A 21030-nucleotide genomic window follows, 5' to 3' on the forward strand; every position below is an offset into this window, starting at 1 on the left:
TCACCACTTATCTTTCTGATAAACATTTATTGAACACTTAAAATGTTCTTAAATAAGAACTTTATATGCAAAACTGACTTTGGCAAGGGCCTCCCCTAGTGGCACAGCGGTTGAACGCTGGGCTGTGAAGCTGCCCGCAGCCTCTGCAGCGCTGGTTCGATTCCCGGCCACAGGCGAGGGTCCCACATGGCACACAGACTTCTCCTGCCACACTTGCTGCTCCCCTCAGCAGTGTATTTCGTCAGTCTGCCTGTTCTGTTCCCCACTCCAGCTCTGGTGAATTCTCTCACCCTCCTGCGCTTCTCACTGTACCCAGTGCTTGTATAAATAAATAAATCTTTAAAAAAAAAAAAACTGACTTTGGCAATTACATTATTTACTGGAAAGGAAACAGAGACCCATTTAATTTTGCTACATGCAAGAAGCTCACTAATTCATCTTTTCCTAAATAAAACCTCAGATACCCTTTTTTGTTTTTATTGTTTTTATTGTTGTCCTGGCACTGGGTAAGTCAGGTTGTCAATCTCCAAATAAAGAGATTCTAAAGAGTATTCCTCTAGAATCCCTTTAATAAAAAGGGGTGGCTATAGATTAAAGAAGTGCCATGTATATATTTCACAAGAATATACTAGCTGTATATAGTTAACCCATAATTACTTATGCTAAGAGGACTCAGTGAACAAATTCATGAGACAAGGAAACTGTCTGCCTCTTTCAACATTGCATCCTTAGCAGCTAGGAGACCACTGAGCACATTGTCTGTTGATGTTCCATAAATATTACTTAAATGAATGATACACAGTTTTTATTTTAACCAACAGCTTCAACCTCCTCCTGGCCCTACCTCGCCACAATTTCCTACTAAAACTGCCATAATTAATACAGCTACCCCATTTGAATTTAATTTTTTCTTCCTCTCCTTGCCCAATTGTAGATGTAAAGCTGATAAAGAAACAAATACTCCAAAAGCCAACAATATGAATTGATGAGTGGGAATAACTATCATTAACCAGAGGGTTAATATTAGAAGTCATTTAGATATAGTCATACCCAGTGTGACATGGAGTCATTTACTGTTGTGAAAGAATGAAATGCACATTCACTGTTTTTTCTCATCTATTCAAGTTTATATCATTTGATTCATTTCAGACTTCAAGTAATCTATAGACTTTCTATAATTTTCCACAGAGAATCTCAAGAGTCTAGCCTCTTGCCCCAGTTATGAACTCAATATATAGATTTGTTCATGCAAATGAAATGATTATGTACTTTCTGGGTTTGTAGACATAATGACTTCGTTTGCATATACAGTTCTTACTTTGCATGTGCATTTTTCACCTGCTTCAATGGGACGTTTCCAAACGTTTAGTCTGTTGAAAATCCTTCTACCTGGCACTATTAGCTGAATGTGATGGTAACTATATAGTGTTCTTTGCCTCTTATTGAACTTCAGTATCTGTACATGTGTGATTTTTGTCAGAATTAGATATTATTTTACAGTAAAGTTACAGCTGTTCAACTCTAACTAACAGCTATGACTAACCCCATGGGGGAAGATTCCTAATAATTTTCCAAGTTTTCCATGTCAGTGACAGGTTTCATACATATACTCAGCTATTAAAGCATTAGAGTTTCTTTGATTTCTTAATCATTAACAACTTTAGCTCTGATTGCCCATGGAGTTGCAAGCTGTTAAAATTATCATTTGCCTCTTACTAATTTTGAAACCAAGACTGTTTCTTCATTTTATGTAGCACACGTCTTTCTCAGAACACACACAACTCAGGAGCACTAAGAATCTACCATAAGAAAGCCTAATCTTAAAAATAATGAGTTTGTAAAATAAATGGAGGTAAGGGGAAGAGAATCATCTTTAAATAACTATAAAGAGCTCAGTTATTTAAAGGATTCAAGCATGTTTTTCAATAGAAAATATCCCTGGTCTTTACAATTTAGTATTTAAATGGTGATTTAAATACAAAATCATCAAGTTTTAAATGCCGAAGGTAAAGAGGCAGGAAACCTGAAAGCTATGTTTCAATGATAAAAGGTCAGTTGAAATTTAACCTGTTAAGATAATGCTGGGTGAGTATGTATATCAATAGGATATAAAAAATCCATCCTAAAAAAAAAATCTATTGGTATACAGCCTTTCAAAACCATGGCTCTACCATGCTTTTTACCCACATTAAATGTTCAACAAATAATTTAAGTTGACTTGGTGTTTGTTAAAATCAATTGGTGGTATGATTAAATGAAATATGTTACCTGTGCATTCATTCATCTAGCATCCTATTTAGAGACATTATTTACATTTTATTATTGTTTATTAGAAAAAAAGTTTGAAAACTTCTTGCTTATTTTATAAAAAATGGCTTACCTAATGTTTTGGATGTACTTCAACATTAGACTGAAGGAATTTATATCAGGCCAAGATGCTCCTGTGAAATGGTGTTGTGCAGGCTACCATGGAAACATCTCAGAAGCTTGTTAAAATAATCAGTTCTTAAGCCCCATTCTCAGCAATTAGATTGGGTAGATTAAGGGTGAACCTCCCCTTTGAATTTTTTGTAAAGATAACCAAATGCTGATATGCAGTTAGGTTACTGATACATAGTTAGGTTTCAAAACATCTGTAACTGTTTCTTCCAAAAAGATACTTGTTTAACCTATTTTTATGTAACTATCTTTGACTTTCTGTTAAACCCCCTCTTTCTCTGGGAAGACCCAGTCACCTGAGATAATGCTAGGGTAGGATGTTAACATACATATGGAAAACAAACATCTAGCTTTCTTCAGTCTAGTATTTCTAATTTTTGGTCTGGGGATTACTTCTAAGTAACAACCCGTTGTCAGGCAATACATTTTAGATATGCTACTACATGATTTATTAATTAAAGCAGAAAAAGCGAAAGTTAGCATTACCTGGAGACTCTCACAGATTACAAGCTCACATATACTACTCTTATGAATGAGCCATGTATGTCCTTCTTAACAGAAAAGAAGGATACACATAGTCCATACTCTTATGGTTAGAATAAAAACACTCATTTCCTGGTTCTAACTATCTTTTCTTTTTTTCCCTTCATCTCTTCTATATAAGATTTATTCTTAAGTTTTGACCTGTGTGATTCTCCAGATTTTACCAACTTACTTCCTTTTTTCTCCTACAAGCTAATTTTAATGCATTTTCCATCTTCTATATAATATAGTGTACCTCTAATCAGTGCTTCCCACTCAATATCATTATTATTAATCATAATCATGCATTCATTATAATTCATTGTGATTTGGCATGCTTATTAAAAATAAAATATCTCCCTTAGGAACTTCTACTGTTTACATCTTTCTAAGGAAGCAGATAATTTTGCTTGCAGGCTTGCTAAGGACTGTGTGCAGGTAGATGATGTCATCTGTCTAAAAAACATACAGTCTAAGAGGAATATATATTCTTTGCTTTCATAGTTCAGTTCCACTCATCCTTGATATTTTGCTTACTAAGAATCTATAGTATACTGGATACTGTGCAGAACAAAGGAAACTTGATAAAGCAGAGCCTGACAAAGTCTCATAATTACTCTCTAATCCTATAATAAAATTTAATATAATTGAGGTCTTTAGGAAATTTTCCATTTTCTCTTCTCTTGGATAAATAATTCACATTCCTTTAACTGCTTTTGTTTATTAACTCCATGAATTCCTAACTCATTAACTTAAATAAGGAAACATCTTTAAAGAATTTTTTTCTATTATTGATATAAAATTTCATAGCTGAAAAAGTAAGCTAAAATTAAAGGAAGTCTGGATTGATCAATAAAGACCCAAAACATCTAGATATATTCCTTAGAAATAAAGTCATTCAGGTCTTTAAGAACAGAATAATTAGCAAGTGTTCTCCACACAAGTACTTAAAGTATTGCCTCACAGAAGTTTGTTATTTTTTCTAAGATGATTCTTTAAGGAAGGGAAAAAAAGCAGAAAAACATTTCATTTTTCATAAAGGACACTTATAGCATGTCACAATACAAAACCCTCTGTCATCTCTTGATTTGACCTCAATTGAAATGTTCTTTCACATGGTTTTTCCACTAAGTGCAAGGGTAGGTTTGAGATTTTTTATATAATTAGAAAATAGCAACCAACATTTTGGTGATACAGGGTCATCACTAAAATGGTAACAAGAATGAAGTGTGTTAATATCCTTTTTTTCACCCTGTTCATCTTCTGATGTTATTTTTGCCTTTCATATTCCCTATGAGATACTGTCACATAAGAAATAAATGTAAATGTCATTATGAGTGACTTTGCAATTTTCCTTGCAAGTTTCTTTTATCTGTTATAATTAATAGCATTCAACACTGAACATTTCCTAAGGCAACACAGAGATTAGTTTGTATGATGCTTCACCAGGTCCACTGATTTCATATCCTTTGTCATAGCACAGGCATTTTTGAGTGTTTCCCATTCATGTATTGGAGGCATTATTATTATTCACAGTAATGTCATAATAATGATACAGTTGACTTACACTGTTAATGTAAGAGTCATGTTTCTGGATGGTGAGAATATATTAGATGGTTTTGTTTATGAATATAATTAGAAATGGAGGTGCAGAAAATAGAAGGACAAACATCAAAAAGTAAATGATGGTAACATTAGTAAATAGCTTATCACAGATTATAGTTTTATCTTATGTTCCTTTGTTTTTCCAAATTTATAAAGTGGAGAAAAATAAATTAAATCTTAGAAAAAAGAGAAAAGTATAGGTGATTATCTCTTATTTTGTATTTGCTTATCCTAGGAGATTAGCCCACCAGTCTTTTCCATGCTGCTGACACACATTTTCTCTGTGCTAGCATTATGGAGGTTACTCATGTTTATATGAGTACAACTAAAAAATACATCACTGCAGCTGATTTTAATTCTTTTTTTTCTAATTTGGTAAAATAGTATTGTAGGCAGACTCTTGAAAGTACTTTGCTGCAAGCTGATGCTTATGTTGTGTATAAGGAAATTAATGTGTTGAGATGTTTGAGAGGCTTTAGGAGATATGAAAAGCAGATAGCTTGTAGATTGAATCATATTTTGTAGGTAATTGATTAATTGAAAGCCATTCATCTACTTATTTCAGACTCTAGTTCCTAGATCTTAGTTCAGATTGAAGTCCCAATATATCAAAATGTTTAACCCTTAACATATTGGCCATTAAAAGTTATGTTGAAACTATTTTAAAACTATTATCATGGACACCTATTCCTGTGCTGTCCAAAAAATACCTACCTACCTTTTATTCTTAAGCAAATTTATACATTTTCAAAAATGGGTCTCCTTCCTAAGTCCCTCCCCTTTTTTTTTATTTTCACAATTGGAAAAAAAAAAGTCTTAATCCTAACTTATGACACCGTCAAGGAAAAAAAAATTCTAAAACTGCCATGAGACATTAAAGAAGATAGAATAAAATTGAATGCCTCGGGAGTTTTGTGTAGTGCAAAAAGCAAGGAATAATTTGGTTTGTTTTTTCCCATCTAATATTTTTAGGTACAAGCCTATGCAGAAAGTGGATGGGGTTGCAGATGGTTTCACAGGAAGTGGTCAACAGACAGGCACATCTGTTGAGCAAACTGTAATTGCCCAAAGTCAACATCATCAACAGTTTTTAGGTATGTTAAGGTGTAATGCATATTAGTTGCTATTAGGATTTTGAAAACAAGAGAACTATAGTAGTGTTTTCTCCAAGTCTAATGTCTATTACAGATGTTAATGGCATAGAAAGATTTCTTTGTGCTGAAACTATGCACATTATATGATAGGTCTAGTTCATGTCTACTTTCTCATGTTCATTAGAGCTGATTTTTAAAAATCTCAAGCTGTATAGGACTTTGAAATGTATATGAATTAAGGACTCATTGCTATGAAATTGTTTTCCAGGCTTTAAATTAATTGGGCTTTCATGATCAAAATTGTCTTCTGTTTACTTTCAGCGGTAACTTCAAGTGTCAAAAAAAGAATTCTCAGTTCTTATGTGTACAGTTTCAGATAGAAAAAAATATTTATAGACTTTTAAAAAATAATTTATTCATTTAACTCAAACACAATACTTCCTATATTTTTGCAATTTTATTATTGGTATATATGTTCTTGTTATTTACAGTGTTAGGAAGTAGAACTTGAACATTTTGCATATTCCTGTAACAGCCAAAGGTGAAAAAAAGATGGCACTTTCATTCAATTGGTAACTTTTCAAGAGATAAAAATGCATAGTTTCTGTACAACATATCAAGAAAGTAGACGCTATTAGAGTGTGTGTGTGTGTATGTGTCTGTGTGTATGTATATGTGTCTATGTACACCTTCTGTCAAAGACAATTAAAATGGACTCCCCAGATCAGAATAGCTACTGAAGTTGAAAACGTTATGGAAGCATTTTCCCAACTAAAGTTTTCGCGTGTATTCTTGAGCTCTCTGTAAGAAATTTTTTTTTATTTTGTGATTTTATTTCACTTATTAAAGTATATTCTAAATGTAATTCACAAAGTAAAAGTATATTCTAAAAGCTTTACCTATAAAACTGAAATGAACATTGTTCTACAATTTTAGTTCCCACATTTTTATTTGAATTTATGATAAGGGAGGTACCAAAGTGTATTGCATTAATTGTCCAGAGCTAATGAGAACAGAGAGAGACTTACTATGTAAATTACGCCTTCATCCCAAGGGAAGGCTAAATGATGTCCCAGTGCTCTGTGTGGAGGAAAGTTTCACAGCTCATTTGAATATAGAAGAGTAATGGGAGAACCAGCCACCATGAAGTACGTGTTGGTATAGGCCTGTCAGACTCAAAAGATCCTGTGCCACAGCAGTCAATACCGTATTCATGTTGCAAGAGGTAATTTAGTCACAGGACAACAGCATCATCCATAAAATCAAATTAATGTTGTTAAATTTAATGTTATTTTTGTAGTTTTCTTTGTATTTATTTTATAGCCCTTTTGGTTGATGGTTATGTAAATGGTATGAACAGATGAATTTAAAGCTAGATCTAATTTTTATGTACTTACATAATATAATAATAAAAATAACTGCAATTGATACTGAACAACTCAAGATATTTTTCTTTTAATAGCGATCCTATACTGAGAGACACTGTGATTTGTTATTTCCAGTACAACTAGAGTAAAATTTTGTTTCTAAAACGTTTTTGAGTATTTCCTCTATTCTTTTGTGCTGACAGTGTTGCTAAGTTTTCCTTGCAAAATACTAACATGAAAAGTCCTTGCTCTTTGGACCTCTGACCTTTATAATATTTTCATTTTTAGTCTTCTTAAATTTTCCTTCATTAATCTGTAATTGGCACCATCCACAATAGCTTTTCTTCTGTTGTTGTCATGGTAACAGATGCATCTCGAGCACTTCCAGAGTTTGGAGAAGTTGAAATCTCTTCTCTGCCAGATGGTACTACCTTTGAGGATATCAAGTCACTGCAGAGTCTTTATCGAGAGCACTGTGAGGTAAGTCTTCAAACATAGTAATTTTTGCCAGACAACTTGTTAAAGCAAAATAGTTTAACTTATTCCTAGAGGACAGAGAAGTAAGTTTGCATTTCTTTGAGCATTAATAGAAGTTAATGTTTCTACTCTGTGTCAGAGTGGAGAAGTGAACATTGGAGAATAAATTTTACCCTCCATCTTCTTAGACTATTCCAATATGTATCCTTTGATGCAGCAGTTCCACTTCTAGGTATTTAGTCTAGAAAAATACTTATATATAGGTAGAGATGAGTGTACAAGGGAGCTGGTGGTGTTTCTGTTTTTAAGGCAAAAGATTGGTAACATTTACTGTCTGATAAGGAACTGAGAAAATAAACATTGGTACAATCTGTAGAGTAAAATACTATGCAGCCATTAAAATGAACAGCTATCTCTAAATGTAGTATTACAGAACAAGTTCCAGGGTTTATTTTTAAGGGAAAAGGCAAGACACAGTATTGATACCATACTATCATTTGAATCAAAAAGAAACTGAGGGGCCTCCCCGTTGGCGCAGCGGTTGAGCGCTGGGTTGCGAAGCTGCCCGCGGCCTCTGCGGCGCCGGTTCAATCCCCGGCTGCTCCCCGGCCACCAGAGGAGGGTCCCACATGGTGTGCAGACCTCTCCTGCCGCCCGCTGCTCCCCTCAGCAGTGTATTTCGGTCCTTCTGCCTGCTCTGCTCCCCGCTCTGGCTCTGGTGAATTCTCTCACCCTCCTGCGCTTCTGACTGTACCCAGTGCATGTATAAACAAAACAAACAAATAAATAAATAAATAAATAAAAACATGCCTCTATTAAAAAAAAAATTTAAAAAAAAAAAAAAAGAAACTGAATGCACACTTTCCTGGAAAAAGAACAAGAAAATGTTAATGGTGGTTGTCTTTGTGAAGGGAACTGGGTAACTGGGAACCAGAGGAAAGAAACTCAATTTTTCAGCATATCCTATTTGTCTTTTGACTTTCAAACCATAAATGTGTGTTTCTATTTAAAAAAATTCTTTCCAGAAATATTTCATAAGGCAGTGTATGAGTTCCTTTCAAGGAGCATTGAGTCTCTAGTTTTATGTTGTTTTTGTGGTTAGTTAAGTTTCTTTTAGTATTTTTTCTCTGTACTCCTACTCCCCTTCTGATTATTGCACATCGGAATTGGTTACACAGTTTCTGGAAGATAAACTCTTTAAGGCAACTTGTTCATATAACTGCATCTCACCTGATAGAAGAGGGATAAAAAATTATAATGAGAGTTTTCTTAAGTGTGTCTCATATTGAAAGAGGAGTCTGATGAGAAGTTAAGTAGCTTTACTCCAAGACTATCTGTGGTCTACTTAGTAATAAAAGATAATCCTTTGGATTTTATGGACTTTCCTCCTAACTGTTGACACTGCAGTATGCAGTGAGAAGTCTCAGACCATAGCATTCACAGATTTTTTCCTACTCCCAAAATAAGAAATGCTTGAGTGAATCTGAGTGCTTGTTAAGTGTACAATTTATTAACAACCAAGGGCAAGTTATCTCTTTATTAACAAACCATGTGCCAGAAGCATTCTTTAAAATTTCTGATAGTTTATTCCCAACATTTCTTAGAATGATGAAGAACACTTAACATTTGTTTCTCTTTGATTACTCTGATTTTCTCAACATTAGAGAATTTCTGGATAATCCTTACACATCTAGAAAAAATATTATTTTTTTATGTATATCATGTATATTCAATAAAGAGTCTTTAAGCATTTCTTCATTTCTCTGTGTTCAGGTGAACCTTGCTTTAAGCAAACCAGCCTGCACAAATACAATTTGAAATTTTTTTTAAGTTTAAATTTGTCGTATTTATTTAAAATATAAATTGGAGTATACTTATTTATATTATCAAAGAATGTACAGTAGGATTATTCTAATCGAATCTACGTTCTGTACCTTTTTGGGCCTGAGAATAGGAAGAGTGGTAGCAATCTCAGAGGCAGAAGGAAGCAGTAGGTAAAGAAATGAAAAAGAAAGTGAGAGAAGAAAATGGAGAGGCAGAGAAGTAAGCAAGGAAATTGAAAAGAGAAGTAAAACTAAGAATGGACTATGAGGCCTTTATGGGAGGAATACACATTATTCTGCTTAATTTCTCAAGAGTTATTTCCCCCCACCTTTTCTTCCCAAACTAATCTCTTGTTCCTTATTCTTTGTGGTACAAAATTTTTGTCAACCTACCAATTTTCATACGTACTCTACATGAAAAAATATGGACATGTGTAGAAATTAATCTTTGTGAGAAATGGTAGTCCTTAGAATGATTCCGATTTATTTCAGAGTTACCAGTGTTCATGACACCACATGATTAAAGAGAAGAACTCAAATTATTTTTTCCAACACTTTGAAGTACAGGTATCTAAGTCTCATATCCAGTCATTCATCATTTGCGCTAAATCAGTAGAATATGAGTGATTTTAAGGTATATTTGCCTATGTATTTTGATCTGAACATGTTTGATAGTAGGTGGACAAATGCAGAACTTTTTATTCATTTGTAAAACTATCTCAAATGAAGATAATGTGAATGTCCTTTTCAAAAGAATTATTTGAGTTTATTTTATTTGAAGAATTAGTGAATTTTGGTTGCACGATATTCTTTACTTGCCTTATTTTATTTCATATTTCCTAGGGTATATATTTTCATGAAAGATTAATATACCTATTTTGCATATGATTTGGAATTCCCACAATTTGTTTTAATAAAGCTATTTTCTAATTATCATTAGTTTTGTTATTGCACCTTGCCTTTTTATTGTTGTTAATGTTAAGGGGTAAGGAGTGTGGTAATTCATTTCCTTCCCTCCATTTTCATCATTCAATGATTTGCAATATTTTCTACTAGTTCCCAGAAAGTGCCCTCAAACATATCTTATTTAATATTTGAATTGATCCCAGAGCATTTTTGTATAGGAAATCAGTTACTCTCTGTATCAGGCAGAGACACCTATCTACAGAAGTAGCACAAACTAGAACTATGAAGTGTTAGTTTCCTGTCTTTCCCTAAAGATCTACTCAGATTGACTCTCAGTATCCCCCTGTTGTCTCTTAGTGCCATGAATTTTGTAGATTTTGATGGGGCTGTTTTACCTGTCCTCATCCTCAGTGCTGACACATTATACTGACTACTTCTGTCTTTTATGCTCAAAATAATCACAGAATCATGTGTTCTTTGCACAAACAAGTTGTTCTTTGATTTTATGACTGCTTTTATCTGAAGCCTAATTTACAAACTAATTGCTATGGCAGGGTGAAATTAAATATGATCATTAAAAGTTAATGAAAGTGGCAAATTTTAGCACCATCAAAAAAAAAAAAAGTCCTTGATGCAGCTGGAAAATGATTCTAGGAGATAAATTTAAGGAGGAGGAGGCGGCGAGGGTCCCCGCCTCCAGGCTTAGGAAAGTTAAAACTGCTTTGTAAAGGGAGTGTGTAGAGTTATGATTGAATGGAAAGCATTGCAAGATCAAAGAGAAGTACTGTGCTTTTTTCTGCCCAGACACTTTCTATCCTTTGAAGATTTTGTAGTTTTTGCCCCAGCTTCTGCTTGCTGGGAACACTCTGGAGCTCATGGTCAGCAGCCTCAGACAGAGCTAATGTTTAGCCTTAATCTGGCTGCTGCATATAAGCACCTCTACACCCTTCACTTCCATCCTCTTTGATGGTCAGTGAACACACCTAGCCCAATAAGGACTGATGTGAATTGAATCTATGTTGTGTATCCTTCCGAGTCTGAGAGGAAGAGTGGCAGCAACCACACAGTCCGAAGGAAGCAGTAGGTAAAGGAAAGGGAAAAGGTAGGAAGAAAATGGAGAAGCAGCAAGCAAGCAAAGACACGGAAGAAAATTAAAACTGAGGGTGGGATTTGAAGACTTTATGAGAGGAATACAATTTGTCCTTTTTAAAAAAATTCTTTAAGATTTATCCCCCTCATGGGCCTCCCCGGTGGCGCAGCGATTGAGCGCTGGGTTGCAAAGCTGCCCGTGGCCTCTGCGGCGCCGGTTCAATCCCGGCTGCTTCCCGGCCACCGGAGGAGGGTCCCAAATGGCGGGCAGACCTCTCCTGCCGCTCGCTGCTCTCCTCAGCAGTGTACTTCAGTCCTTCTGCCTGCTCTGCTCCCCGCTCTGGCTCTGGTGAATTCTCTCACCCTCCCGCGCTTCTGACTGTACCCAGTGCATGTATAAACAAAAAACAAAACAAACAAACAAACAAATAAATAAATGCCTCTACTTAAAAAAAAAAAGTTATCCCCCTCTTATCTTCCCCTGTCTAATCTCTTTTGTTTCTCTTTTTCCAATGACAAAATTTAGTCTAGTTTGACCAGGTTAGCTTTTGAATCCAAAGGTATCTTTAAGTCCTTTAAAAGTTCTGCATTATGTACTCTTCACTCATCTCCATAAGAAATATTGTAAGGTAATACCCATAACTATTTGTTTTTCAGGCAATATTGGACGTTGTTGTGAATCTTCAATTTAGCCTAATAGAAAAATTGTGGCAAACATTCTGGCGCTATTCTCCTTCTACTCCTACTGATGGCACTACCATTACTGAATCAAGGTCAGAATCAATATGCTCTTCCAATTCATTTTCATGACTGAGTAGATGTCACAGCTAATAAATTAGAGATATGTATACCAGTTGTGAACTTTACCTGATAACATTAAATGAATAGGTTGAAATAAACCACAAACTACTCTCTGAAGGTTTTAGCGTGTGTATTTTAGCTCCCATATTTATTGATTTGGGGGACTGTGGTAGAGCTATTTCATCCTCATGGAATTAGTATCATATTTGCCTTTCATACCATCAGAAAGTATTAACATGCATAGGCAGCTCTGGGGGAGTGTTATATATATCCAGCTGTATGGCACCAGTTCGATGGTGGTATAGTTCTAACCTCAGTAATATTTGATAAACTAAAACTATTTTTAAAGTCCATTTTCTTTTTTATCCTCATTTGCCATCTATTCATTTGCTACATTTATTCACACCAGCAATCTGAGTGAAATAGAAAGTCGACTTCCGAAAGCAAAGCTGATAACTCTGTGCAAACATGAGTCTATCCTGAAATGGATGTGTAACTGTGACCATGGGATGTACCAGGCTTTGGTGGAGATTCTCATCCCCGACGTCCTTAGACCTATTCCTAGTAAGTTAAATGCAGACAAATACGGATGCTTTTGTTCTCATACATTCCACCCAGGAAGTTTTGGGGAGTGACATTGCAATCTAGAGTAATTCTAATCTCATTTGGATTTGCCAGATGGAAAACATGCAGCATAGAGTATGGCATGAAAGCAGCCTAGAGCAAAATTGTACTAAAAGGGGAAAAATTTATATTTTCCAAGCTTTTGTTTTCTTTTTTTGCTAGAAAATCCAACCTATGGAACAGACAACCCCAATGACTAATTTAGCAAGAACACTCCTAGGCCAGTCAACCATTTAAAATTTATTTTACACAAGGACACAGTTTCCTTCTTAAAGTCAATTAAAAAAAATCTGTAATTGCTAGGTATGCCTCTTTCATGGTTGCTTTTGATTTGAACTGAATTTATCTTGGTTTCCACTGAAGTTAAATTCCTTATGAAAGCATTTATTTTGTCACCTATATCATGTTAAGAACTACCAATGCAGTCTCCATTAACAGTAATGGTTAACTGACATTTTGAGAGAAAAATCTATGTAACTACACAAGCTTTGTATTCCTACGGTGAGGAAATAGGAATTACACAGATAAGTTAGATTACTTCTTTTAAGTAATGATGCTTTTTAAACTACCTTGTAGCAAACAAAGCTATTTTCTGCAAGTGTCAACATAAATGCTACCATGGATACTTGTGCCAAAGGCAGTTGAAATGATTTTATGCCTACATTTTCATGAGCACATACTAGTGACCATAACTTTTAAGGAATTTTAAATTTTAAAGAATTCCCACTCTCCAGTAATAATCATAACATAAAAACAATCTTTAGCTTCTGTAGTTGGCAACCATGTACTTCAAGTACACTGTTTTCAGTGTACTTGATTTATTTTAAATTATTTCAGAAAATATTTAAGTAGGGATTTATTAACAGACAAGAAGGTAAAAATATTAACATATACATATTTGTACTTTCCTTTCTCTAAATATGATAAATAGGGGAAGAAACAAGTTCTTTCAATGTCATCTACCCCCTAAAATGTATACTTAGACATGAAGTTACATACATCAATTCATAGTGTTAAATTCACATAGAAATAAAATTTTAAAATCTAGTTGCGTTGTGTCACATCTTTATAAATTGCTAGTATTTCCCACTCTATCTGTACCAAGTTTCCTAACTAAAGATTGATTAAAAGTGATGTTGTCATGGAAAATATCAGTGTTAAATCCTCTACTGCTTGTATTCCAGAATCTTATTTTCCTTATTTTTGTCTTGCTTCCTGTGCTCTGAGTGATAATCTCTAGAGACATTTAAGAGAAATTGCATAGGGTAGCTCATTAGCCTATGACATCTTGCCACCAACATATAATTTCTCTCATGAGATACGAGATGTCAGTGAGCATTTTCTTTTTTGAGGCAATCAACATCAGTATTCATTAAAATATTTTAAAATAGTTTGCTTCTATGTTAACATCTCAAAACTTTAACTTGTTAACTCAGCAGTTAACCTAACTTAAATCATGCATCACTTTTAGTTGACTTTGACCCACAATTTGAAGTATATAATACACTTAACCTTTATGTGTTGCAAATTTGGATTTGAAACCCAATTTATTCAGTCAAGTAGTTTATCTCTACATTCTCTAGGCAACTCCATTTCAGGAATTTTCACACAAAGCTAGTTTATAGTTCTCTGAAATTACAAGATACACTAATGTGCCACCCTACCAAGTAAATATGGAAATTTAATTGCCATTCTACAGCAAGACTTAACAAAATGAAGCTTACAGTTTGGATATCTATCTTCTGATTGTATGCATTTTAATATTAGTCATGAACAGGTTGAGACAAGTTAGCTTTGGAATAGTTTTAAATTTCAAACCATCCATTCATGAGAAAAAGTTGTCAGAGTCAATCTGCACAATTTGATCTGACATGAATCCCTATAGAGAGAGAAAACTTAATTTTATTTCTAAAAATTGTATTTTACTGGCTACTAGTACTTCACTCAACCATTTACTGTCCAGATGGTTTTCCTTTTTTTAGCCAAAAAGAAGTCTGCATATCACACTAATTTAAAGTCAGCTTGAAGCTACTATATTCTAAAATACATTTATCTAAAAGTGAAAAAAAAGTTCATGTAAAGAATTGTATAAGAAATCAACTGGTAACACTTGAAATGTACCATTATGAGTATATTAAAGCCAAACCAATTTGGTTAACATATATATATTTGTACTATTTTATATATAAAATATATTTTTATTTTATAATCTCCCTAGGACCTAGACTCATATTAATGTATTTTTTAAACAAATTTTTCTTGATCCTTGTTTTTTTCAGATTCAATCACTATTCTATATTAATTGCAGAATATGCAGAATACAGATAGTCCAATTGAATCTTGAAACAAAATTTTACTGGGTTTCAAAAAGTGTTGTTAATTTTTTTTCACTCTTTTCATTTCCATTCATGCCTGCCCTCCATGGTTCTAATACATAATACAGCAGAAAAATATTTTTTCTTTCCTTTTTCTTTTTGACTCAAGTTAGAAACTTTGGAAATTTCAAAAGATTAGTACTAAAGAAATTTCCAATTCACTGTTTCCAGTAGATGATTCTCATGGTTAAAGATTTAACCGTTTCAGTTTTAGTCTTTTCTGTCATTTGATCAGTGAAGTCATTTAAAAAATAGTTGTTTTTTAATTATTGGATTAGTAAAATTAATATATTTTACATGTGACTTGAGTAAATTAAATTATTCCCAAATCTGTTCTAACAAAAGTAATAGAGAAACATATCAGACTCATTTGAGCACAGAAAGAAAAACCAAAGAATTTAATCCCATTGGTAATATTAACATTTTGGGGAGACTTGGGAAAAAATATAACTCCTATTTCTTATTGTAGACCTCAAATTGTAATGCCTATCTACATTTTAGGGCACCTATAGAGAATAGTTTTCTAATGTGGGTGCCTCAAACACATATTTATTAAATGTCTAAAACTGCTCCCTACACTGTGGACCCTTAGGCACAGATGAAGTAAAATGCTACTGACCGAATTACTTCTAGAACAAGAGAAGAATTCTATCTCTTGCTATAGAGCAGTCTCAGAATGCAGATCCCTTCTTGTAAGAGTCATAGTCTTCCCTGATAACTGAAAATGCTTCTAGTCATTATATGACCACCATGACCACCATAAAACTATTCTCAGGGAACCTACCCTGTCTCAGGTTATAACAGATATCAAAGACTATGGAATGGACTATTTTAGTAGCATCTTAAGAATAATGTTCTCTGTGACAGTAATTTTATCACACTGATCTTTTATATCTACCTGGCAAATGAAACAGAGAATAGTTATCCAGACTTTTCAAGTCCGGTAATTTTAATTTTTACCTTACTTTTCAAGAAGAATGAGAGATAATTACTCTAATTGATATGTCCTGGTGTAAATAGATGCATAGAGAAAGAAAAGCTTTGTATTTTTTTTTTTTTTGACTAAAGAAATAAAGATAGGATTAATAGCTTGAAAAATTAAGAATTTATAAAGACAATACTTAGCTTTTGAGCACAAAGCTGTTAATTAAAAAAGTATATTGTCTAAGATAGAAAATTCCATAAGTATATTCACAACTGGTATATGTTGCTATAAGCAGAAATGTTTGAATGTTTTCATTTCCCACAGTGTCATAGTATTTGGGACAAATTAGCTTTAAAGGGGGAAAAGGCCAAAATATAATTTTTAAATGTTTTCAAAGTAAGGAATAATGTTAAGTCTCATCAATGAGGAAAATATAAGTTCTGTGCTATTTCAGATGTCATATACACATACTTTCCCTTATTTTTGCATAAAGATTAATGTTCTTTGCTATCTTTTTCGTTCTGCTTTTATTTTTTAACATTTAGGTGCCTTGACCCAAGCCATTCGAAATTTTGCAAAAAGCCTTGAAGGTTGGCTTTCCAATGCCATGAACAATATTCCACAGAGAATGATACAAACCAAGGTACACTTTCATGTCTAGTTTTTTTTTCTTTGTTTAGAAAATGGTTCTTAAATATGGATTTCATATCTGTCAAATAGTTATGTAAACTGTTGATATTATAATAGGCATGTAGTGAAGTACTTGTACAAGACATTTGTTAATGCTCCTTTCAAAGCGACTAGAGAAGTATTTTAAGTGTCCTTTATTTAGAAGCCCTTTTCTAAAATAAGTATTTCAGGTTGGCCCCATTTGAATTAGTTTTATATGTTTAAAATTTCCTACTATGCTCATTGTCCTCTGAAAGTTCGTGCAAATTATATTTTTATTTTGCTCTTTAGATTTTTTAACACTGGAGAATTCTTTTGTAAATCAAGTAATCATTCTTAAGCAGTTTTCTCATAATTGGTATATATTAGGAATCGTTTATTTAACTATAAATATAAATTCTAGTCTTCTTGTTGTCCACTCCTCACTGTATTACTTTAGGTTTTTCTGTGAAAATACCCCATGGAAGGATTGGACTGATTCTTTCTAAACCTGGCTATTAAAAATCACATTTGTGACTTTGTGTCATTCACTGTATCCATGCTCAGACTTCAACAATATACCTTGGCTTTCACTTTGGGGGATAGTTGATAGATTGACGCTCTTGTGGCTGACAAGTCTCTCTGAGAACTAAGTATCCTCCAGTTTTTTCTGCTTTGAAACTTTTCATCTCTGAAATGAAAGAAACATTTCATTGATCTTCCCATCTTAGATTTTTCTCCAGAGATGTGCCATCAATACAGTAGGATTAGCGCCACATGTGACTATTTAGATTTAAATTTTATTAAATTAAAAATTCAATTCTTTAGTCACTCAAGCTATCAGGCCTTCCTGGTAGCACAGGGGTTAAAGTCTCAGCTCTATAAAGCTATCATGGCATGAGTTTGATCTGGCTATGGAGCTAAGCCACTTGGGTCAGCAGACTTATCCTGTCTCGCTCACTGCTCCCCTCAGCAGTGTATTTCAGTAGATCTGCCTGCTCTGCTCCCCACTCTGTCTCTGATGAATCCTCACACACACACATACACCCTGCACCTGTGGCCTACACCCCAGTTCTTGTATGCACAAATAAAATAAAAATAAATCTTAAAAAAAAAAAACAGGGCCTCCCCGGTGGCGCAGCGGTTGAGCGCTGGATTGTGAAGCTGCCCGAAGCCTCTGCGGCACCCGTTCAATCCCCGGCTGCTCCCCGGCCACCGGGTGAGGGTCCCACATGGCGCGCAGACGTCTCCTGCCGCCCGCTGCTCCCCTCAGCAGTGTGCCTCGGTCCTTCTGCCTGCTCTGCTCCCCACTCTGGTGAATTCTCTCACCCTCCCGCACTTCTGACTATACCCAGTGCTTGTATAAATAAATAATCTTTAAAAAAAAAAATTCTTAAAAAAAAAAAAAATAACAGATGTTCCATAGCCCCAGATAGCCGTGGTTGCCTTACCGGCAGGACATATGTAAAGCATTTCCATCATTCTAGAAAGTTCTCCACAACGAAGGTATTCTAGAGTCACCATACTTGGCAGTAAAAGAAGGTGCTGTTTGATTATGATGGTCAGAGGAATGTTTTCAAACTTGTAGTTAATCATATTTATAGCAGTACTTCCAAAAGCTGTAAGTACCTTTCTCCCATTGTAACCAAAGTGAATGTGGCAGAAATCCAGCTCTAATATTTGCCATCTCATTGATCTCTAGAGTTGATTTGTATGCTTTTCGTTGGTAAAAGTTACCTTCTGCTATTCCCCTTTCACTGATGTGCAATCTTTTTTCAACTGAGTGCTCATTAAATGAAGACAATCTACCTTGGCATTGCAGACAGCATAATTAGGTTATGACTGTGACCATTGTTATCAGAATTCTGTGTTGATATTCCAAAATGTAAGGTAGTTTCTGTCTAACCCAAGCAAGGCACTTACCTCTTTAAGTCATAATATGTATCTAATTGAATGGTAATGAGAATTGAACAAGGTGATATATGAAAGGTACTTAGTAGTGCTTGACTTATATGTACATAATTAATATAAACCATAAAAATGGGGGGAAAAAAGTGTACAGGTCTTCTTTGAGGGTATGTGAATTTCTCCCAGTTCCACATAGTCTTAAAACATCTCACTATTAAGATGAGCAAACTTTACCTTTTGAAAACCTTCTACTGTTATAGGACAGGGAGAGGGGCAGCCCAAACCCCGCAAACCTGCCTATTGTCTATTCCAAATGGGTTCTGCCATCCGCCGCATCAACACAAAACATATGAGACTTTAATGGGAAGGAACTTTAATAAAAACTAGGAAACAATACAGGTAAGGCAAAGAGTCTAGTTTCTAAATGAAGCAACCAAAGTTACCCGTCCCCTCGTGGGTAAAACTCCATCCATATGGGATCAGCCCAGAGCAAGGCCCCAAAGCCTGCCACAAGTCTAAAGCATCTTCCAGTGGGGACCCACAGAAAAGAGTCAGAAACAACCAAACAAGCCCGGAAGGAAAAGAGCAAAATCAACATCAAGATAAAAGCTGCCATTGTCACCTCCCCATGGGTCTCACCCACATCTGTGTCACCCCGTCCACAACCAAAAGACAAGCACAGCTTCTTCACGTGTCTCTAAGCTCCATCCTGCCTCCTTCCTCAGTCTCTTCTGCAGCTTCTCCTCTTCCTGCTCAGCTCCATCCTTCCTTGGGTGGGGCAGGGAACCTGGAACCTCCCCCTTTCCTGGGGACCACCCTGTTACACTACCACTCAGTCACCTGATGTTCAATTAATGCTGTGCTAATATACTTGTGATTTTAATGCCTTGTAAATATGTTTAAATGCCCCTTAGATCTAGTCTGTTTTTTAAAAAATTCCACAAGATATGACATACCTAAAGTGGCATTTTTGGCATTATCTTTGATATCTTTCAACATAACCTGGTTCATTCATTCTCAACCAGAAAAGTGGTATATCCAAAGGAGGGAATATTTATAGAGAGTTTAAGAAGGTTCTGCTTACAAAGGGGTAATCATAGTTAAGGAAGCCAAGGAAAAATGGTAAAGCACCCAAGATTAGCATTAGTGGGAAGTCCTAATCATATCTAAGTCTAAAGGGAAAAGAGGTGAAAGCTAAGGCATATCCTGTAATCTGACCCCCTCCCCAGGTCTTTTAGCATAGAAGAGGAAAGCAAATTCTGCCAAAGCAGAGGCAAATGAAAATTTCCTGGAAGCCCTTTTATACAAAATCAAATTCTGAAAGAGTTATTCTTGTTGCTTATGAGTAATAAGTTCATTAGCCTTATATTTATTTGCTAATAAAGGCTATAACCACTCTTGTTCTACCACAGTATTACCCAGGTTTCTTTAAACAGAGGTAATAAGAGTGAATCTAAGTGACAGTGCTCTGAAAATGAGTGCATTTTTTTTCCATTTAAAAGAATAGACTGTGGGGTTTGGTTTTCTGAGTATAAAGGGAAATTTCTTGTTTGCCTAGCTTGTAGTTGACTGTCCTACAGAGAATAAAAAAGAAATGAAAATCAATGTTTTTCCTACTTCCCTAGACAAAGTCATTTCTTGCTGTGGAGGAGTAGTTACTTGCAAGACTGGTTTAATTAATGCTGCACTTAGATGTCGAAGAATGTGGGAGTTTGTTTTAGTCATGACCTCAACCTATTCAAAAGGAAAATAATACTTGGTTTAGAGGTTTAAATGCTATAATTTACAAGTAAGCTCTCTCACCAAATGAATTTGAAATAAGTATCAGAGGGAAGCATTTAAAATTTGGCAAGAGAAAAAAGATCTGAAGATTGCAATGGTTTCTTTTACTGGAGGGGGAAAAATTCCAATTTAATTGGATTTATTTACAGGTTGCCGCTGTAAGTGCCTTTGCCCAGACTCTGCGAAGATACACATCGCTCAATCACCTGGCCCAGGCCGCTCGTGCAGTGCTTCAGAACACGTCTCAGATCAACCAGATGCTCAATGACCTCAACCGTGTTGACTTTGCCAATGTCCAGGTACTCTGTTATCTTTCAAACCATTCCTTTTTAGGAAAGATGCCTATTTTTTCTTCCTATTTAAGATCATCAAAATTTGTTTCAATGTTCCATCATTGCACAGGCAAAATCTATATACAATTTCCTAAAGGAGGAGAGTTTTACTTAGCTACAACTTCATCGCTCCTCTGTTTTGTGGTTAAAGTCTGCTGAGATTTATAGTACTAGGTAGCAGCATAATATGTCACCAGGATTTGCTGAATAGAGTAATTACCATCACAGTCACAGATTAAAGTCTTACATCTACCAGCTATGAGATCTTGGGCAAACTATTTGCTTGCTCTTATCTCCACTTTTCCCACCTTAA

General features: G+C 34.9%; 1 protein-coding gene across 23 annotated transcripts in view; it reads left to right on the forward strand.

The window, feature by feature from the left end:
- The window catches only part of RFX3 (regulatory factor X3), a 275282-nt gene that overhangs the window by 212447 nt on the left and 41805 nt on the right, over window positions 1–21030 (forward strand). For all 23 annotated transcript variants that reach the window (XM_037491495.2, XM_037491502.2, XM_037491503.2 and 20 more), the window contains 6 exons: window positions 5539–5660; window positions 7395–7507; window positions 11980–12095; window positions 12533–12687; window positions 16593–16690; window positions 20535–20684. In XM_037491495.2, the coding sequence (XP_037347392.1) occupies window positions 5539–5660; window positions 7395–7507; window positions 11980–12095; window positions 12533–12687; window positions 16593–16690; window positions 20535–20684 (754 nt within the window). The remainder of the gene's footprint in view (window positions 1–5538; window positions 5661–7394; window positions 7508–11979; window positions 12096–12532; window positions 12688–16592; window positions 16691–20534; window positions 20685–21030) is intronic.

The sequence above is a fragment of the Talpa occidentalis genome, unplaced genomic scaffold, assembly GCF_014898055.3.
Source record: "Talpa occidentalis isolate TD23 unplaced genomic scaffold, MPIMG_talOcc4v2.1 talOcc4.7, whole genome shotgun sequence".
Classification (NCBI taxonomy): Eukaryota; Metazoa; Chordata; class Mammalia; order Eulipotyphla; family Talpidae; genus Talpa; species Talpa occidentalis.